This window comes from Dipteris shenzhenensis, chromosome 23 (genome assembly GCF_047967505.1).
Source record: "Dipteris shenzhenensis isolate YYH24624 ecotype China chromosome 23, Dip_SZ_1.0, whole genome shotgun sequence".
In the NCBI taxonomy this organism is placed as follows: Eukaryota; Viridiplantae; Streptophyta; class Polypodiopsida; order Gleicheniales; family Dipteridaceae; genus Dipteris; species Dipteris shenzhenensis.
In genome coordinates, this window is record NC_141618.1 from 26,491,899 (window position 1) to 26,509,877 (window position 17,979).

Here is a 17,979-nt window from a genome sequence, read left to right on the forward strand (position 1 = left end):
TGATGATGGCAGTGGTGTCGATGAGCAAAGCGGGGGGAGTGGAGAGGAGGAGGGTGAGGGTGGCGAAAGAGAGCGAACTATTAGACAATGTAGAAGTATTATAAGGGATACAATCAATTCCAATGAGCATATTTTGGTTAGTACGACAATATTTAGCATTTGGGATTGTAAACATGTTTACATACGTTAGAGTATTAGAATTCTTCTATCAAGAGGCTCCTGACGAAATGAGAAGTTTGGGAACCGAAATCAGTCAAAGTACATTAGCTTTGGGCTATTTTTTGAGTGGCTCCATTATTAATGCCGTGCTCTAAAGCATGATCAAGAAAATTCCCTTTTCCACTAAATTCATTCCCTGCTTCCTCATCTTTAGGAAGGAGTTTCGAGGAAACTTAAATCAATCAGGTGATCTTCCTTATGTGATGTCAACATTCTCTCACCGTGATCACTCTTTACCCGAAAGGTGTCTAAAAAGTTTCGTGAATCTGTCCAGGTAGATTGGAAATTGGAACAGGCAAAAGTTTTGTTCACCATGTCAAAAATTGTTGGAACAATACCTGCCTTTGAGTGTGATCAAATTTTCACCAACCAAACCTTCAGTCAATCATCAAATTTTGAAGTCTGCTAAAACCTTTGCTATGCCGGATCAAGATGGACCTAAGCTAGGCTCTCATGACCATTGCAACTAGCCTTGTGATCAATCTATTTATATAGATATTGTTTCTTCCTGTTACTGCCCGATAGGAAACTAACTCGCCAACTGATTGTGGCCTTTGTGCCTTGTGTGTTACGAATCACAAGGTAGCAGATTTGTAGCTGATTTTTGTACAAGATCAGTAGCCTATGAGTAGCTTATATATGTGTTCTGTTACTTGACAGAATTCTATATCTAGAATAAATGATGTTGGCCGAGACTTGTGTTTGCCATTGTTAGGAGCTAGCAAATTGAGCCACTTATCATTGCCTCTAAAATTGACGGCAAGCGATCATAATCTATTCAAAAGTCTTTAGTGAGTGAAATTTTGGGCTAATGTCTTGAGGATTCGAGAGCCTAAGAAGAATCAAATCTTCCAAAATCTAGTTGTGGGACGCTTACCATTGAGACACATGGCACAACAGCAGCTCAGAAAATCCAAACTTTCCTCTAGGCTGCCTACGGTAACAGTGCATTCCCGTGAAGAATCGAGAACATCAGGTGAAACTTAATAGTAACCTCGTGGGAACAGTGGGAACAGCTCTGCTCAAAATACTAGTTGCTTTGATGCAATAAATGCCCTACTTTGTTGGGCTGTTGGACCAAGACGAAGGCTGCAGATTGGCTCAAACCCCCCGAAATCCACTCTTCCCTATCTTCACGCTTATCTTCACTCGAATTGCCGATGTTAGTGGGAGCTTCCAACAATCCGGAGAGGAAGGCGAAAACCTTGAGAACAGACTATTCTTTGCCAATCCGCAAATTGTGGGGGTACATTTCCCTTAGGTGGGAATGCACTCTAATGAAGATGGGTGGGTGCCAAGTACTTTTAGAATACTAAAAATGGGTCTACTAATTCTAAAAATTCTCTAACTTTTTGCTCGAGCTTTGGATTCGCGTCAAACTTTTTGCATTGAGTTTGTAATTTTCTGTTTTAATTGTGTTCTCATTGGGAATTTGGATTGAATTTGGATTGGATGGAAAATTTGCATGATTATTTGAAAATTTTCATTGGTGATTTAATTAAAATATTAACCTAAGCTAAATCCCCTAATCTAAATCAAGCTAACCTAATTAACCTCCAACCTTCCCCTGCCCCTCTCCCACCCCTTCCCCTATGCCTCGCCTACCACCGCCTCCACCTAGGCCCTCTCTAACTCGCTCCCCTTCGCCTCCTACAAATGGCAATTCTATGCCAGAGGGTAGAGGAAAGTCAATGCGAGTGCATCTACTCATCCTCAATGTACAAGCATGGTTACACTTCCCAGAGCTCATGCACACCTGTTGAAACCGTCTTTCGAATGCTGCATCCTTTACAGTATTTGGCCTTCCCTCTGGGTAGCCTTAGCAATGATGCAGTTTTGGCAAAGCAAAAATTAGGCATTTCTTAAATTTTTGGAAGTGCATTTTTCCTATTGGCTCTTCTTCATTGGACTTCAATGCAGACTTTAAAGTGGTTGACATTCTCTCTCTCTCTCTCTCTCTTCCCTTCTTTATCTCCTCAAGTCTTCTTACTCATGATCTCCACCTTTTCTTCCACACCCTCCCCTCTCTCTCTCTCTCTCTCTCTCTCTCCTCTGGTCATCCTCCACACCATTTCAGTGGATTCCTTTTTCTTTACTTTTTGGCCTTGCAAGGGGCCTATGGAATGGGTGTGGCTTTGTGTAGATTATGGTTTTCCTTTGAGAAAAGTCACGTTGACTTGTTCAAGGTTACTATTAAGTGTAATTATAGTGGTAGTTTTAGTTAGAACTTTAGGGTTAGATTGTGGTATCCCATGTTATTCCCCAAAGGCAACTTCTCTATTCTCTTGGAGGGTCTAGTGGCATTGCCACCGTGTTTGATCGTGGGCAGGCCTAATGAATGATTGAATGTAATTCAACTAGGAAGCATAGGCTTGAGAAGGTTGGCTTGATCCATAGACCCTTATGTGTGAGCTCTGTGGCAATGAGAAAATTGGTGTCACCTTCTTCTTTCATTCGCCTCTCATTTTCTCTTCCCTATTTCGGTCTTCACCAATCTGAGAATCCTCCAGAATAAGCTGATCTGTCTGTGCAGTCTGAACTTTCCGAATCTGTGACGGAGTACTCTGGAGGCATCCGCAGTTTACCGCACAGTTATGCGCAGGCATCCTTACGGGACCGCAGAGCGAGGGCAGCAATAGCAGGAGGCGGGAATGCATATGGCGATGGTGAGAGGGAGTCCGAGAGTCAGACGCTCAGCACATGCGACGAGCAGGAGCTTGCATCGATGGCAGCATCAACAGGAGTAGCAGCTTGCATGGATGGCAGCGGGAGTTTTGGCAATTACTCATAGTTTGTTTTTTGATGTCAAGCTTTGTGCTGTTGAGTCCCAGAAAGCTTGAGCTGTGGCTATGGCGATGGCCAAGCTTCCCTTGCCGCTTTGCCTCTACTGCTCGCAAACGTGGTCATGGACTTCGCCCTCTCTACTCCCCTCCCTCCTCCCTCCCTTCCCTCGATCGCCCCCGCAGTTTCCAGTCCTACCGTCGCGAGACTTTTGGCTGGTTTCCCCTCCCCTCTCAGGAATTTCCTCCTCAGTTTCTTCGGGAACTGCAGGCTTTGGCCCATGTCCTTGCTCAGGGGAAGTGGAGCTCTCGCGTGCAGCGCGATTTGACGCACTGCGTTGCTGCCAAGTTTACCCCCGATCACGTGCTCCAGGTCATCCGGACCCAAAGCGAAATTCGTGTGGCTTTCCGATTCTTCATTTGGGCCGTCTCGGAGCACTTGTGCACGCCTAACCAACATGATGGTTGTCGGAAGTTTATGCGCATTTGCGATCTGTTGATACGAAGGATAGCGCAGAGACGGCAGTTCGATGAGGCATGGGCAGTGCTTAAAGGAATGAGAAAGAAGGGGCTCACAATTCCAGCCGAAGCTTTCACCCTGTTGATCAAAAGCTATGGGCTTGCTGGGATGGTTCAAGAATCGATAGAGACTCTGAAAGAATTGGGCAATTTCATCTGCACTCCTACATTGCCTACTTTCAATGCACTGATTGACGTAGTTGTGAAAGCCGATCGCATCGACGATGCTCAAACTGTATACCGCCAATTGCTTGCTGCTGGCCACAGGCCTGACAAAATTACGTTCAACAACCTCCTCCTCGGTCTTGGGAAAGCTGGGAAACTGGAAGAGGCGCGCGCCCTTTTGGAAGCGTCCAGCAAAATCCTGTGCTTCCCTGATCTAATTTCTTATACATCCCTCATTACTGGGCTTTGCAAGGCAGGCATGACAGACGAAGCACAGTTGGTCCTTGAAGAAATGCAAGGGGTCGGACATAACCCTGACGTTGTGACTTATAGTGCACTCATGGATGGCTTTTGTAAAGCTGGCAAATTGGAGAAGTCAATTCAATTGTTCTCTCAGTTGGGGGCTAAAGGTTGTGTTCCAAACGTTTTCATCTACAGTACTTTAATAAATGGACTTTGTAAGGCTGGTAAAATAGATGATGCTTACAGGTTTTTCAACGAAATGTTGGAGCGCTGCTGCTCGCCCACCATTGTCACCTACAATACGCTGATAAATGGCCTTTGCAAGGCCGAAAGAGTGGATGAGGCTCGCAGGATATACGAGGATATCATGAAACAGGGTTGTTCGCCCTCTGTTGAGACTTACAACATTCTCATCAATGCTTATTGTAAAGGTGGCCGATTGGCCGAGTCCTTCACTTTGTTTCATAATATGTGGAAAGCAAACTGCCGTCCTGATGTAGTCACCTATAACTCTCTCATACACGGTCTTTGCAAGATAGGTAGAGTCAAGAAGGCCTATGAACTCTTTCAGAGAATGCCAGGAAAGGGATGCCTTCCCACCACCATTACATATAATACTTTACTTGATGGTCTTTGCCGGGCAAATGAGCTGGATGAGGCTAATAATTTACTGCTTGAAATGGACAGGAACGGCATAAAAAAGGACTCTTTCACTCATAATGCTTTCCTTGGTCTTCTTTTGAAGGTCAACAGATTTGATGAGGCGCTCAACGTGCACCATGCCTTAGTTGAAAACGGTTTTATGCCCAGTGCCGTCACATTCAACACACTTATCAGTAGCATTAGCAAGCTAAATAAATATGATGACCTTACGAAGGTGTTAGATCAAATGCCAGAAGGCAGTTTTGTGGTTGATGCTATCACAAACAGGATACTACTCGATGGGTTTTGTACACATGAGAAGATTGGTGCAGGCTGCTTCCTTTTAGACAAGATCACACAAAAGGGTTTTGGTCCTGGGGTATACGCATACACTCAAGTGATTGATGGTCTCTGCAATGCGGGCAGAGTACAGGAGGCTTGTATTGTTTTACAAGATATGTCAGAGAAAGGATGGGTACCTGAAGGCCTTTCATACAGCATATTGATTGAAAGCCTTTGTAAGGAGAACAAGGTGGTTAAGGCTTTTGAAATATTTGGACACATGAGAAAAAGCAGGCGTGTTCCCTCAACGACAGTCTGCATTGCATTGATTGATGGCTTAAAGAAAGCTAACAAAATGCATGAATATGCTCAAGTTTTGGAATCCTTAAAAAACAAAACTGTGTTCAAAGCATTGCGTTTTTAAACAATTTAGGGATTTGCCTGAGCCCCCTGCAAAATGGTTCATTTTTCTCTACAGCAGCGTCTGAACAGGATTCATCCAGATGAGAGTACTATTTTGTCTGGATCTTTACATGCGGCCAATGGTTCTCTCTACCATGACATACTTCAACAACTACACCATCAGCAAGGTTTTTCCTTGAACTTCATTCGCAGAGCTTGAATCATGACATAGTGGGCTGGCAAAAAAGGGCCGAGGTTGGCTCCTTGCATGCAGAGTTGTCGTTTGCCTTTTGGCAAGAGTGGAGGGGCTCTCCAGAGGAAGTTCTTAAAATAATCACTCAGGCATTCCATGTTGCCCTGCCCATCCTGTCAGTGGTAGTTCTTTCATTGACATACATGAGCATCGACATGTGGGAGAGGATAGGTCAGTCAGGGGCCATCTGGCCCTCCCCATTTTCTTTCTTTTGTTCCACAATGAAGCACCAGCAATGATGTCATGTGCAAGAATTATCCTTCCCTTGCTCAGCTGGCATTTGATTTATTATGTAACGACATAGGAGCAGTGATTTTTGGTGTAGATTTCATTTTGTTTTTGGTGATTTTTTCAATAATGGAGAAGCCATTTTGGTAAAGTCTGTTTGATCTCCACGTTAATGCAACATAACCAGCATGAAAGCTGCTGATGGCATGTTTCTGTCCAGGGTTGCCATATGTCCGCGGGTTTCGAAGGGTTTCCTGGAGAGCTTTTATACATTCATTTTCAGTGCACCATCTCCATTTCCATTTGATGCCTCAAAGGGGGCAACTTGCCTTCAGCCTATGGTATGGCTGTTTCTTTATTGTTTTACGAAGTCCTCCTATCGCTGATTCACTTGTGTTTGTGTTAAAATGTGTTTTAACTTTTTCCATTTCAAATGGTAAATCTTGATATAAGACAGTGGGTTCAGAGTTTCAGCTATGGACTACAATGATAAATCTACATCGTAACTAATTTCAATTCTCCTCATGTTGAACTTTGTGATTGAAGGAAACTTGAAGGACTGATTTCATTACTTTATTCATCAGTTGAGTGGCACTGAAAGAACCACGTTACCCAGGAGAGTCTGCCGCACGTCTTCCTTCATGTTTTGTTTCCTTTGTTTCCTATTGATTTTCCATCCATGACGATGCACTGAATAGTATGCATTGAATAGTATGAGCATGTTTATTTGTTAGATAGAGCATTATATGAAATACTATCTGTGGCCTTGATGGAGAGATGTTGGTTGCTCTTTTCTCCCCCTTCTCTCTTGTAGAGGTCCTTCTCGCTTTCCCGACCTATGGTTCATTTATTTTCTTTTTCAAAGGAAAGAAAAAACTGCAAGAGCAATGCTCATGGTAGAAATACATCATACATAGCATGACAAACAAAATACCCTGAGTGGCCAAACAACCTGCTCATCAAGAAGAGCTATAAAGCACAAGGTCTCAAACCTGTGGTGGACTCCGAGAAAAAAGGGGAGCCACTCCCTACTCTATTAGTTCTCTTGGTAGAAGCTACTCGGGAGGACCCCTGCAGACAATTTTTGGATATATTTTCCTTGAGAAATTCAATGATCAAAATACCTGCAAGGAAGAAGATGGGAGTGCATCTTGTCGTTAGCATCAAATGTGAAGCAATCTTCTTTTTCTGATAAAGGTAAATTAACAAGTTGGACTTAAGTTCCGACTCTACCCGTGCAAAATGAATTTACCTGCTGGTCATGCGGGTTGATTCTTGTTGGAACACCGACTAGTTTCTTGTATCGTTTTGGACCAATTATTGACTATAGAGAAGCTATGTGCCTGCCCTAGAAAAGAGTTATGGATGAAAGGCATTACTGAGATGGGCACCCAAGCTGACAGATAGCTTTATTTAAATAAAGCCTCAACAGAAAGATGGAGGTGTGATGATGAAGTAAATGATGCATCGATGGAAATGGAGGCTGTATGGATGTAGTGGGAGCTGCAGCCTGTGATTTCTGTGTGAATAGACATGGCTGCAAATAAAAGCCAGAAAGGACAGGCAAAGCAGGCTTGGGTGTGGCTTTGTTGCTGCTTGGGTCTTGTATTCTCTGAGCGCTACTACTTAATTTACTTCTGCTTGCTGAAGCTTTCCATATGCCTGTGTCAAATGATTTCTTCCATTGCTACTAACAGTTTGACTTTCAACTAATATGTTGTGCTGCTGCCTGCTATGAAGTCAAGATGTAGGTGATTCGAAAAAGTGTGTTCCACAAAGAAACTTGAAGGTTCAAAGGAATGAAGCGCCTATGCAACAGAAGGCAGCCCCAACTAATCCTCAATGGACAGCCAAAAAGGTATAAGTGGTGGTCGGAGAGAAGAAGCAGGATGAAACACATTCCATCAAATATTGCATGCTCATTCTCCATATGTAACTAAGAAAAAACTTGATTTCTTTGAACCCCATATATCTTTAATCTTTTCCATAGTTGGTATTTAGACATACAATCCAAAATATACATATAAAGTTGCATCACGAAAAATGTAAAAAATGAATGTGTACCTCAGAGCCCACCGTTCATCAACCTCCTGTTGAAGGTCACAGCCACAGTATCATTGGATAAGGCATAGCTGATGACGGTCCAGCAGATGGGGGCCTAGGAGCTATTCAAAGCATTGAGAGGCTATGTTATGAATAAGCTAGGTGAGAAGACTTGAATTCAAGATTCAAAATATTTATGATTTTTGGCTGAAAGATAGGATGAGGGGTAAAATTTGGACAAACAATCATTGCCATATCACCATGTCATTGAGCTTTATTCGTATGAATAAAACTTTATTTGTACTAATAAAGAAGTTATTCCTACTAATAAAAGTTATGCACTCATAAAAAAGGGTTTTTGTTTTTTATTTTTTTCAGAGATTTCTTGTAATCTTTTGCGATAGAAATGTTATCGTTTGAATAATTTTTATTTGTAGGTTTTTTTAATTACAAAAAAACTGGAGGATGTATAATCATAAAAATCAACTTTGTTCTTTGTGTTTTTTTCAAAATTGAGTGAACTAACACAACATAGTGAATGAGTGTTAGGGGATGAATGAGGTTATGTGTGATGCTATGGCAAAGGAGCAGTTGTCTTAGAAGCCATTAACTCAAGATGGAGCAGAGGATGTCTATTAGTGTTGTGGATAAAGTGGAGCAGATGAGCGAGAGTCGCAAGAGCAGAAGAAGTGCATTCATAAATCGCCTTATATCTCCAGTTTTTAGAGAACACAATAGAGGGTATGCATAACGGAAGCTAACCCCAAAGTAGAGTTAGAGAGCCCAGGAACTCGCATAGTGATGTATTCAAATCCAAAACTTCTTTCCTTAATGCCTTCGTCATGGCTGAGTTTGCCCTTCACCTCCGGACTGCTGACAAAGCTCAGTACAAAGACTTTGTATAAATGGATGCTCAAGTATTTGTGGGTGTGTGGATTTGTATGTGTGAGAGCATATTTTTATACTATGGTCTACACCCACTCAGCACTGTTGGGCGCTGACAACGTCAGTGGGGATGTCATAGTAGCTAGTCCTTGCTATGCGTGCTGGAGTTTATGGTTTTCAACCTTATGAGTGATTATCATGAGATTGAAATTGCACTATGTTGTATTTTTAGAATATGAGTTTGGGAATGTTCCTGGATTCATCTAGATATATGTATTCAAATCCAAAGCTTCTTTCCTTAATGTGTATTGTGCATAGATGTGTAGACAATAATTAGACAATGTGTCACGGGGACGTGAATTTCTAATTTTTAGGAATTTACAGTGACTGACCTAACCTCAAACTGATTAAATTTGTAAAGGACATTTCAGTGCAATTAATTCCATGGGCCAAGGCAAAGGATCTGAGGGTTAGAGAGGGGTAAAAATCCAGTGACTTGCTTGCCGTGACTTGCAGGGCAAGCAAAGGAAGCTATTCTTGGATCAAGTGGATTTTCAGATCAGAATCTCGTTTTTCTTCCTTCCCAGCTATCCACACACCATCCAAGAGCCAGTTTCTCAGTCCAGACTGCAAAATCGCCGTTCCTAAATGCTTACATGAAATTGCAATTCACCATAGTTGTTCCAGGAGCTGATTTCTGAAATTGCAATTCATCAGGGTGCTGCCAAGGCCTGCGTTTTCAGTTTGTGCATTGATCCAGGCTTGTTTCCGCTTCCAGACAAAGCGATTCACTGGTTGGTGTGTTTACAGGGCTGATCCATCCAATTTCACAATCTCTAGGAGCTTGCCAGGCTGTTCTGGAAATTCGTAATTTACCAGAGGCCTAATCTGTTGGGATAAGTATGGTCAAGGGCTTGCTCTATGGTGCATGTGTGCATCTAGGGGAGTCACATGTTTGTGTGTGTGTGTGTTGTAGAGGCACATCTAGTACTATGATGTGTCTAGTGTGTGACCTACGTGATGATGTAAGCCAAAGGCCCCCACATGGAGGTTCCTTTGATTTAGGCCAGTCCCACTGATGTGGGGGCTGATTGCCATTGATTTAGGGGAGGTGCCTACACCATCCTTTCTTTCTATAAAATGGAGGTCATTCCTTCATTCTAATACATTGATTTTGCCTCACTTGTGCTCTCACTCTTTGTGGCATGATGCATCTCTTCTACCCCACACTCCTCTACATTTGGTATCAGAGCTGGTAGGATTTGTAGAACTCATTTTAGTAGTGCCACCTCATCATCTTCTCCAACACCTCGTTTTGAGCTTTCTTCCTTCTTCCTTCTCAGAATTTGCTTAGCTCTGTTCTCCCCATTCCTTGCGACTTTTGCCAAGCTCTTCCAGCTGGAGTTTCTACACCATGGGGCGCTCCCTTGGCCAGAGCATTCTCCCAAAGATGGTGTATTCCACCCGCGTTGATCCAAGCAAGCTGAAACGTCAAAACACGCAATTTCGCCCTTTTGCTCAACCATTGCCTGAGCCCTTCTAGCACAAGTTGGTCCATGCCTAGAGCCTACTGCTGATGAATTTTGAAGACCAATGCTTGCTGGAGTAAGGAGAAATCAGAGAAAAGACAGTCAAAGAAGGTGCAACTCTCCCAAACAAAAAGGCGCACTATTTCAGCAATGCTCTGTGGTGAACTCACTTGGGTATTCAAGCTTTAGTTTTGCACAAAAAGCCCTCTCAAACTCTTCTTCAATTGTGTGAATTGTGCCCTCCAAGTTGAGCTAGTCTACTGCAATGCATTTTTGACAATTTTGGACATTTGATGCTAGAGTGAATGCTAGAGTGATGCTTGCGGATTGAAGTAATGCCAAAGTACAGATCAGAGAATGCTTTTTTCAATTGAAATTCAGTTGGGACTGATCTCTTGTCAAAATCCAAGCTCTAAAGGTTCTTCTAATGCTAATCATTTGAAGAAGACTACAAGAAGAACAAAATTCAAAGTGAAGAAGACCCCAGCCAAGAAACTTTGGGAGAAGCCAACAGGGTATGAATATGCTAAACAATTAGGATTCTCTGAATTTATCTCTAGCAATCTACATTTGTATGGTGAGGGAGATTTCTTTGTTCCACAAAATTAGTCATTTTGTAAGAGAGTAGACACTGCTTGACAAAGGTAAGACCCTCTCATGGCTACTTATAAAATTGACAAGTTCAATGGCCAAGGATTCCATACTTGGTAGATGAAGATAAAGTTTATGCTTATGAAGGAAAATCTATGGGACTTAGTCAAGGAAGGAACTCAAACCTCTCAGGAAAGTGAATCAACTACAACAAAAGGTAAAGGAAAAGCCATTGACTCTACTTCTACACCTGTAGATGCAAAGAGAATTGAGAAAGCCTATGCCATCATTGCATTAGGTTTGGGTGATGACTATGTACACGACATTTCAGATTTGGAATCCCCTTTTGAAGCATGGCACAAGTAAGACATATTGTTTGGTGCTAGCTCTCATACTTCCAAATTAAATCTGAAAATTAAGTTCTTTGAACTTAAAGTGGAGGGAGATAATGTTGCTGCTCATGTCAACACTATGAGAAGTATTATGACACAACTAGCTTCAATTAATTCTCCTGTCACTGAGAATGATGCAATGGCAGTGCTTTTAAAGAGCATGTCTCAGGAGTTTGACTATGTGGTTACTACTTTGAAGAATCTTCCTCAACCCTCATTAGAAGGCATCATCATTGCCTTACAACAAGAGGAAAGAATGGGCAAAATGCATACAGAGGCACTTGCAGTGAAGTTTTCAAAGAGTAAGTACAAGGCTTGTAAACACTGTGGGAAGAACAATCACCTTGAGAAGGATTGTTATAGAATCAACCCTTACCCATATTGTGAAAAGAATAATCACTTTGAAAAGTTTTGCAATGAGAAAAAGAGGATTATGACAAATCTGGTTGAAGAGAGAACTCCATTAGCAAAAGAAGCATCCAACTTTGTGGTAGAAGACAAGGACTTTGCCTTTTGAGCAACTTGTCTTTGAATTTTTGTTTATCATCACTTGGTCAAATTTTGAGGTTCTCTACCTGGAGTAGTACTCCAAAAAGAATGCTATTGAGCAACTTGTCTTTGAATTTTTGCTTATCATCACTTGGTCAAATTTTGAGGTTCTCTGCCTGGAGTAGTACTCCAAAAAGAATGCTATGTGTTTTATCTTTTGTAAATCACATCTGGTCATCATATGATGTAGGTCATGTGATATGTGTCACCATGAGATGGCATGAGAAACTATGAGTCTAGATGTATCCTTGACATTGCAAGAGGCAAACCCTTGAGGAGGGGTATGTTGGGATAAGTATGTTCAAGGGCTTGCTCTATGGTGCATGTGTCTAGCAGGTGAAAATCAGCAAAGCAACCGTGGAAACGGAGGCCTGCTGGAGAAATTCGCCAACCCTCGAAGCACCTGGTTGGCCTCCCATATGAGAAATCCTAAAGACGAATTGTTGGAGGTCACTGAGCAGCCCAGATCAGTGCAAAACTGAAAATGATTGGCCAGAAGATGTAGAGGAGTGTGGGGTAGAAGATTCATCATGGCACAAAGAGTGAGAGCACAAGTGAGGCAAAATCCACGTATTAGAATGAAGGAATGACCTCCATTTTATAGAAAGAAAGGATGGTATAGGCACCTCCCCTAAATTAGTGGCAATCAACCCCTACATCAGTGGGACTGGCCTAAATTAAAGGAACCTCGATGTGGGGGCCTTTGGCTTACATCATCACTTAGGTCACACACTAGACACATCATAGCACTAGATGTACCTCTACAACACACACACACAAACATGTGACTCCCCTAGAGAACCTGCCTAGGGAGATTTGTTTTCATGTTTGCTACTCTCCCAGGGTTTCCAAGCTTTCCGATCGGTTGATTGCTTTCCAGGAGTTTTCCTACTGCCTCAAAACCTTCAAATCCTATTGCTTTGTGAAGCTGGCCTTTCTGTTTGGTAGGAACAGCCAAGTGTGGTTGTGTTACTGGCCTCTGTCTTGCCAGGATTCCCTTGACGGGTAGTAGAGCTACCAAGAGAGATTGGGTTGATTTCTCTCCTTCCAAGACTCCCCTAGTGGGTATCAGATCTGCTAGGTTAGAACCCTCAGCCAGAATTGGAAGAAGGGTGCTATCGAAGGTTGCACTAGACTGGGATGCCTTTTCTGTGATTGCATAGTAGGACGGAAGTGCATGTGAACGGATTATTCACTTGGGTGACTTTGGGCTGATGCACAATAGTGTTTTCTTTGTATCGAAATACCTTCTGAATAAAAGATAAAGAATACCAAAAGGGGCGCTAAATTTAGGGCCAATCTGGTGTTTGGTGCAAGACGAGGGCAATCTATATCTCGGGTGTTGTGTTCTAATTGTTTTTTTTGCCGTGAAAAGCTCTAAGTAGCTGTAAATTAAGTATTCATTGGTTATTAACTATTCACTGCCCTTTGGAGATCCCAAAGGCCAGTTACAGTGGTTTGTTGCCGGGACATCGCCATCTTCTTCAAGAGGGTGAGCCCGTGGTTTTTGTTTGGGTCAGGACAGCAAATACTAATTGCTGTAATAAATTTGCAGCCAAGCGAATTTTTCAGTCATGGCACATAGCACAGATGCTGAGGAGAAATTGAGGTCCTTTGATTGTACTGCATGGTGGGAGGAAGATGAAGAACAGCCTGTTGAGGGTTCTCGTCATGAAGAGGAAGAGGTTGAAGATCTAAATGCAGATGAACGATTAATTCAGGGTACAGTTGCAGGGAACCGCTTAGACTTTTGCACAGTGCAGGATTTATGCTTTGCAAAATTGGTGAATGCCCCTTTCAAGCTTGAGAAGAAGAAGAAGAAGAAGAAGACTCTGCAACTTGGCGCAATGCCTCCTGCATCAGGTATGGGTGAAAATCCCCAGAGCATTTTTGGTTCGGGACAGCATACTTTCCCTCCATCTTCTATCCCCATAGGTTACTTCGGAGGTGGTTCAGTGTTTCAGGCGATGGTTGGACAGCCTGAGCAAGGCATGGGGATGCTTGGAAATTTCCCTTATGGATTTCAGCCTTGCATGCAAGGCTATCGGGGACCGATGTTCGGAGGTATGCCGGCTATGATACCTAACGTGATTGATGGTAACATTGGGATGCAGTTAGGGATGTAGACTGCTATGCCTAGGTATGATGGGGAATTTTTCCGGAATGCTTGGAATGAATGCAATGGGACCAGGAACGGTCAATCTTGTTATCTTGCACATGGCAGGTAGATACATACTACGCAAGGGAGAAACCAACTGAGAGAGCAAAGATAAATTTCGCTGCTTTTTTCCTTGATGGCTCACCGGCAATTGGATACATACTATGCGAGGGAGGAACAAACCAACTGAGAGAGCAAAGATAAACTTTGCTACTCTTTCCTTGATGGTTCAGCGGCAATTGGATACATACTATGCGAGGGAGGAACCAACTGAGAGAGCAAAGATAAACTTTGCTACTTTTTTCCTTGATGGTTCAGTGGCAATTGGATACATACTCTGCGAGAGAGGAGCGAACCAAGACAGTGGGAGCAAAGATCAACTTTATTACTCTTTTTCATGATGGTTCAGCAGATCTATGGCACTAGACGATGGAAGCACAAAAGGTAATTGTTGAACTCAATGTTATGCTACCGGAACAGTTCTTACCACCTAATTTCAAGCGAGATATGTTGTACGTTTCAGCCAAGGCAAGGCGAGACAGTTGGATAGTATGTGGATCGTTTCTAGACAACTATAAAGGTTCTAGTCTTCACTCATAAAGATCAAGATCAGCGAGCAAGTAAATCTATGAGTGGACTTCAAGGCATTTGTGCCAGGATTTAGATATGTTTAATGTGAAATCATCAGCAGGTCGTAATCCCAACTGGAGGGGGGAAAGAAACATATTAGTTTTCAGCTCTTCAGGAGGAATAAGCGGTAAGAAAATCAAGCTGGAAACCTTCAGGACAGTCGAGAAAATGGGTAGAATTAGCCCCCTTCAAGAATCAAGAAGCACAAGGATGCACGTCTATGTATCTGTTGTGATGGAGCTCACAAGTTCTTGGAATGTCCCTATAGAAAGGAAAACATGGATAGGCTCATGTTATGTTTTACTGAAATCTTGAAGTATGGTTCGTGATACATCAACTCTATTTCTTTATGATCCAGGTTCAACCTCCAGTGAATTAGCTTCTGTAGAGTCCTTGGATTATCTCTTTGCACTAATCTCTTGCTCTGAGGCTGATCCGATGCCCCAAGGATGGGTGACACCAGTGGTGCTACTTTTTTAATGATATTATTTTGTTTACCAAAAGAAAAGAAGATTTTGCCGGTTGTGTTGGGACATTCCAGAGAATAAGTTTTATGTAAATGGAAAGAAGAGTGAGTTCCTCTATTTGAAATCAAGTTTCTAACCATCTCTATTAATTCTTGGTAGTTATTCATGCTCTCAAGAACTGAAAGCGGTATCTTCTGGGTGCTGAATTTATTATACACACAGGACATCAGAGTGTTGAGTATTTTATACAGCAGCCCTTGGTTCAAGAAAAGCGTGTTCATGCTCTCAAGAACTGAAAGCGGTATCTTCTGGGTGCTGAATTTATTATACACACAGGACATCAGAGTCTTGAGTATTTTATACAACAGCCCTTGGTTCAAGAAAAGCATGTGTGAAGGGTAATTTTTTTTCCTGCATTTAATTTTCAAATTCAGCCATAGTTGCATGAAACGACGTTCCTTGCGGCTGAAACAGAAACGGAAATGCCAGCCGTTTCCGAAACGGCATTTCTGGTTGCCTGTTTTTTTTTTAATTTAAAATATTTTCTATTTAAAAAATAAATAACATTTTGGGGGGATTTTTCTAAAACACCCTCAAGCCTCTCCATTCTCCTCTACCCTCTCCATTCTCCTACTCTAGCCTCTACTCCCCTACTCTCTCCATCTCCTACTCTAGCCTCTCCACTCTACTACCCTCTACTACTCTAACCTCTCCATTCTCCTACCCTAGCCTCTCCATCCTCCTCCTCTCCTCATTCTCTTGCTGTCCTTCCTCTTTCTCCCCATACTCTTCCTTCATCCTCTGGAGTCCCCATACTCTCCCCCCCTCCTCCTCCTACTCTTCCCCCTCCTCTCCATCCTCCTCCTCCTACTACTCATTCTCTTCCTCCCCCTTCTCCTCATAAATTTATTTTTACACATAAATTGTACCATATTTCCATTGCTCATTTTACCGTTTCAGCTCAGCCCGGAAACTCCGGCGTTTCTACCATTACCGTTTCCGTTTCAGCGTGCAACTATGAATTCAGCATATTTCTAGCAAAGAGAATGTTGTAGTTGATGCATTGTCTAATACATCGGAAGAGTTGAAAGCCATGAAGAAGCTCTACAAAGATGATGTCGACTTTGTTGGAAAGGTCACCTCCCCATTTGTAAGCCGCCATACTAGGATAACAGGGGGGGGTGGACCTGGGAACTGATGGAAGGCCACATGGGCAGCACTATGGCTGCCATGGGGGCAGGAATCAAAGAGAGAAGAGAGATGTACCTAGAGGGACCAGCATGGCTGCATCAGATGGCGACCTTGAGAAGGAAAGATGGCAGGGTATCCTGGGGTACAGAAACTTGTATGGTGAGCCACGTGGCAGTGGGTGTGGGCAGGAAAACAACCTGGATCAGGCCCTGTATGTGGTGCAACATGGCGGGAGTACAGCAGGAAGATTGGCCTGGGTAGACAGGCTGGTTGGGATGGTTATATCCAGCCAACCAGGCCTGGTTGAAGGCTGGACCAAGGGCTGATCCCTGCACACGGGCCTCATTTTGGATTCAGCACTTCAGCAAGAGTGTGCAGACAGGAGCAGCCAGCAAGCCTCTCCCTTGAGCCTCAACACTGGAGGTGAAGGTGAGCCAGAGGTGTGCTGCAGACTGAGTTCACAGGGTTGAACCTTAGGCTGTCTATCAGGGCAGCAAGAAGCTGAGATATTGGATGGAGAGTCTACAAATGCTCGAGGTGGAGCACGCAGGCTCAAGTCTAGAGATATCCGGAAGATAGTAGAAGTACCTTGTGGTAAGATCAAAGGACCACGCTCTGGTGTGTCTTTGGATCTATCTCTTTTGTATTGTTTCCATAGCTTTGGACGGAAATATATTGTTTTGGTTGTTTCTATATCTGGCTGGATTATTATCTATTGATGAGTCTTCACATCTACTTGATGCACATTAAGTAAAGAAGTTTGTGATTCCACTCTCCACACATTGTGTGAGCTCCTGGGCTATCCTATAGTGAAGCTACCAATAAGACCTTATTGGGCTTTTATACGGCTATGTTTTTTATGAACAAGGTATTTGGGAAAGGTATTTATCTATGTGGGGTTTGCTTATAATAGTGTTATACATTCGTCAATAGGTAAGGCACTTGCAGAAATTATTTATGGTAAGCCATTGGTCCTTCCTCTCATTCAGACAAAAGATTTTGTTTTTGTAGTAGGTGAGTTTAGCAGTGGCTGCGAATGAGGGAAAGAGGGTAGTAAAGTTCAAGGAAGGTGAGTGGGTACATCTTCATTTCAACCAGGAAAGGTGGAAGACGAAGATCACTAATATTAGCTTTGAAGTCCCATGCTATTCATCATCTCTGCTTAAGCTCTCATGTAGTGGGCTCTCATGTAGTGGGCCTTGTCGCCTTCTTTCTCCCCTCCCTTATCTTCTTCTTCTTACCCCCCCCCTCTCTCTCTCTCTCTCTCTCTCTCTCTCTCTCTCTCTCTCTCTCTCTTTCCTTGATTTCTGTCTCTCCCTAACCTCCTAGCCTCTCATCTCCTACTCCTGGTTGACTTGAGCTCCATGGGCTCAGCCAAGGGTTTGTTGTAGCTCAATAGCAACACCAGGACGCTACCTTAACCTAATCCTAGCTTGTCTATCAGTGGTGAAAGCGCCTACTTCGTCTATCCGTCGCTCCATTGCCACAAATCTGACATAGCTCATTGTCAGTTTGCCATGCCATTGCCACAAATTTGCATAGCTTCGTTGCAACTTAGAAACTCAAGTGCTACTGTCTCAGTCCTGCCATAGCTTAAAAAAACAGTCCAGCTTGAACTTCATTGCAGCTTTGAAAACGAGTTTGTTGCATTGCCACCTCTTGAAGACATCTTGTTGCAATTCGAAACTTGAAAGATTAGAAAACGAATGTGTCACAGCTCGCCATTGCAAGAGAACTCATCCCTAGACCACAAGTAGTAGTCAAACTTGCTTTTTTGATAACCTTGTTTTTAGAGAGTACATAGCTATGCC

General features: G+C 42.9%; 1 protein-coding gene across 4 annotated transcripts; it reads left to right on the top strand.

Moving 5' to 3' along the window:
• Positions 1 to 2,843: 2,843 nt before the first annotated feature.
• Positions 2,844 to 16,498, top strand: LOC147887179 (uncharacterized). Of its 4 annotated transcripts, XM_087394141.1 has the most exons (5): positions 2,844 to 5,662; positions 5,929 to 6,074; positions 7,474 to 7,591; positions 15,200 to 15,375; positions 15,938 to 16,498. In XM_087394141.1, exon 1 carries the CDS (start codon positions 2,920 to 2,922, stop codon positions 5,272 to 5,274), a length of 2,355 nt encoding a protein of 784 aa, XP_087250267.1. In that variant the 5' UTR covers positions 2,844 to 2,919; the 3' UTR covers positions 5,275 to 5,662; positions 5,929 to 6,074; positions 7,474 to 7,591; positions 15,200 to 15,375; positions 15,938 to 16,498. The 4 variants fall into 4 exon arrangements, with proteins under 4 accessions (XP_087250267.1, XP_087250266.1, XP_087250268.1 ...); XM_087394140.1 differs by having other exon boundaries at positions 15,200 to 15,938; XM_087394142.1 differs by lacking the exons at positions 7,474 to 7,591; positions 15,200 to 15,375; positions 15,938 to 16,498 and adding an exon at positions 6,280 to 6,468.
• The last annotated feature ends 1,481 nt before the right edge of the window (positions 16,499 to 17,979 follow it).

Coding starts and splice junctions, on each gene's coding strand:
- LOC147887179 (XM_087394141.1), top strand. CDS start 2,920: ATGCGACGAGCAGGAGCTTGCATCGATGGCAGCATCAACAGGAGTAGC.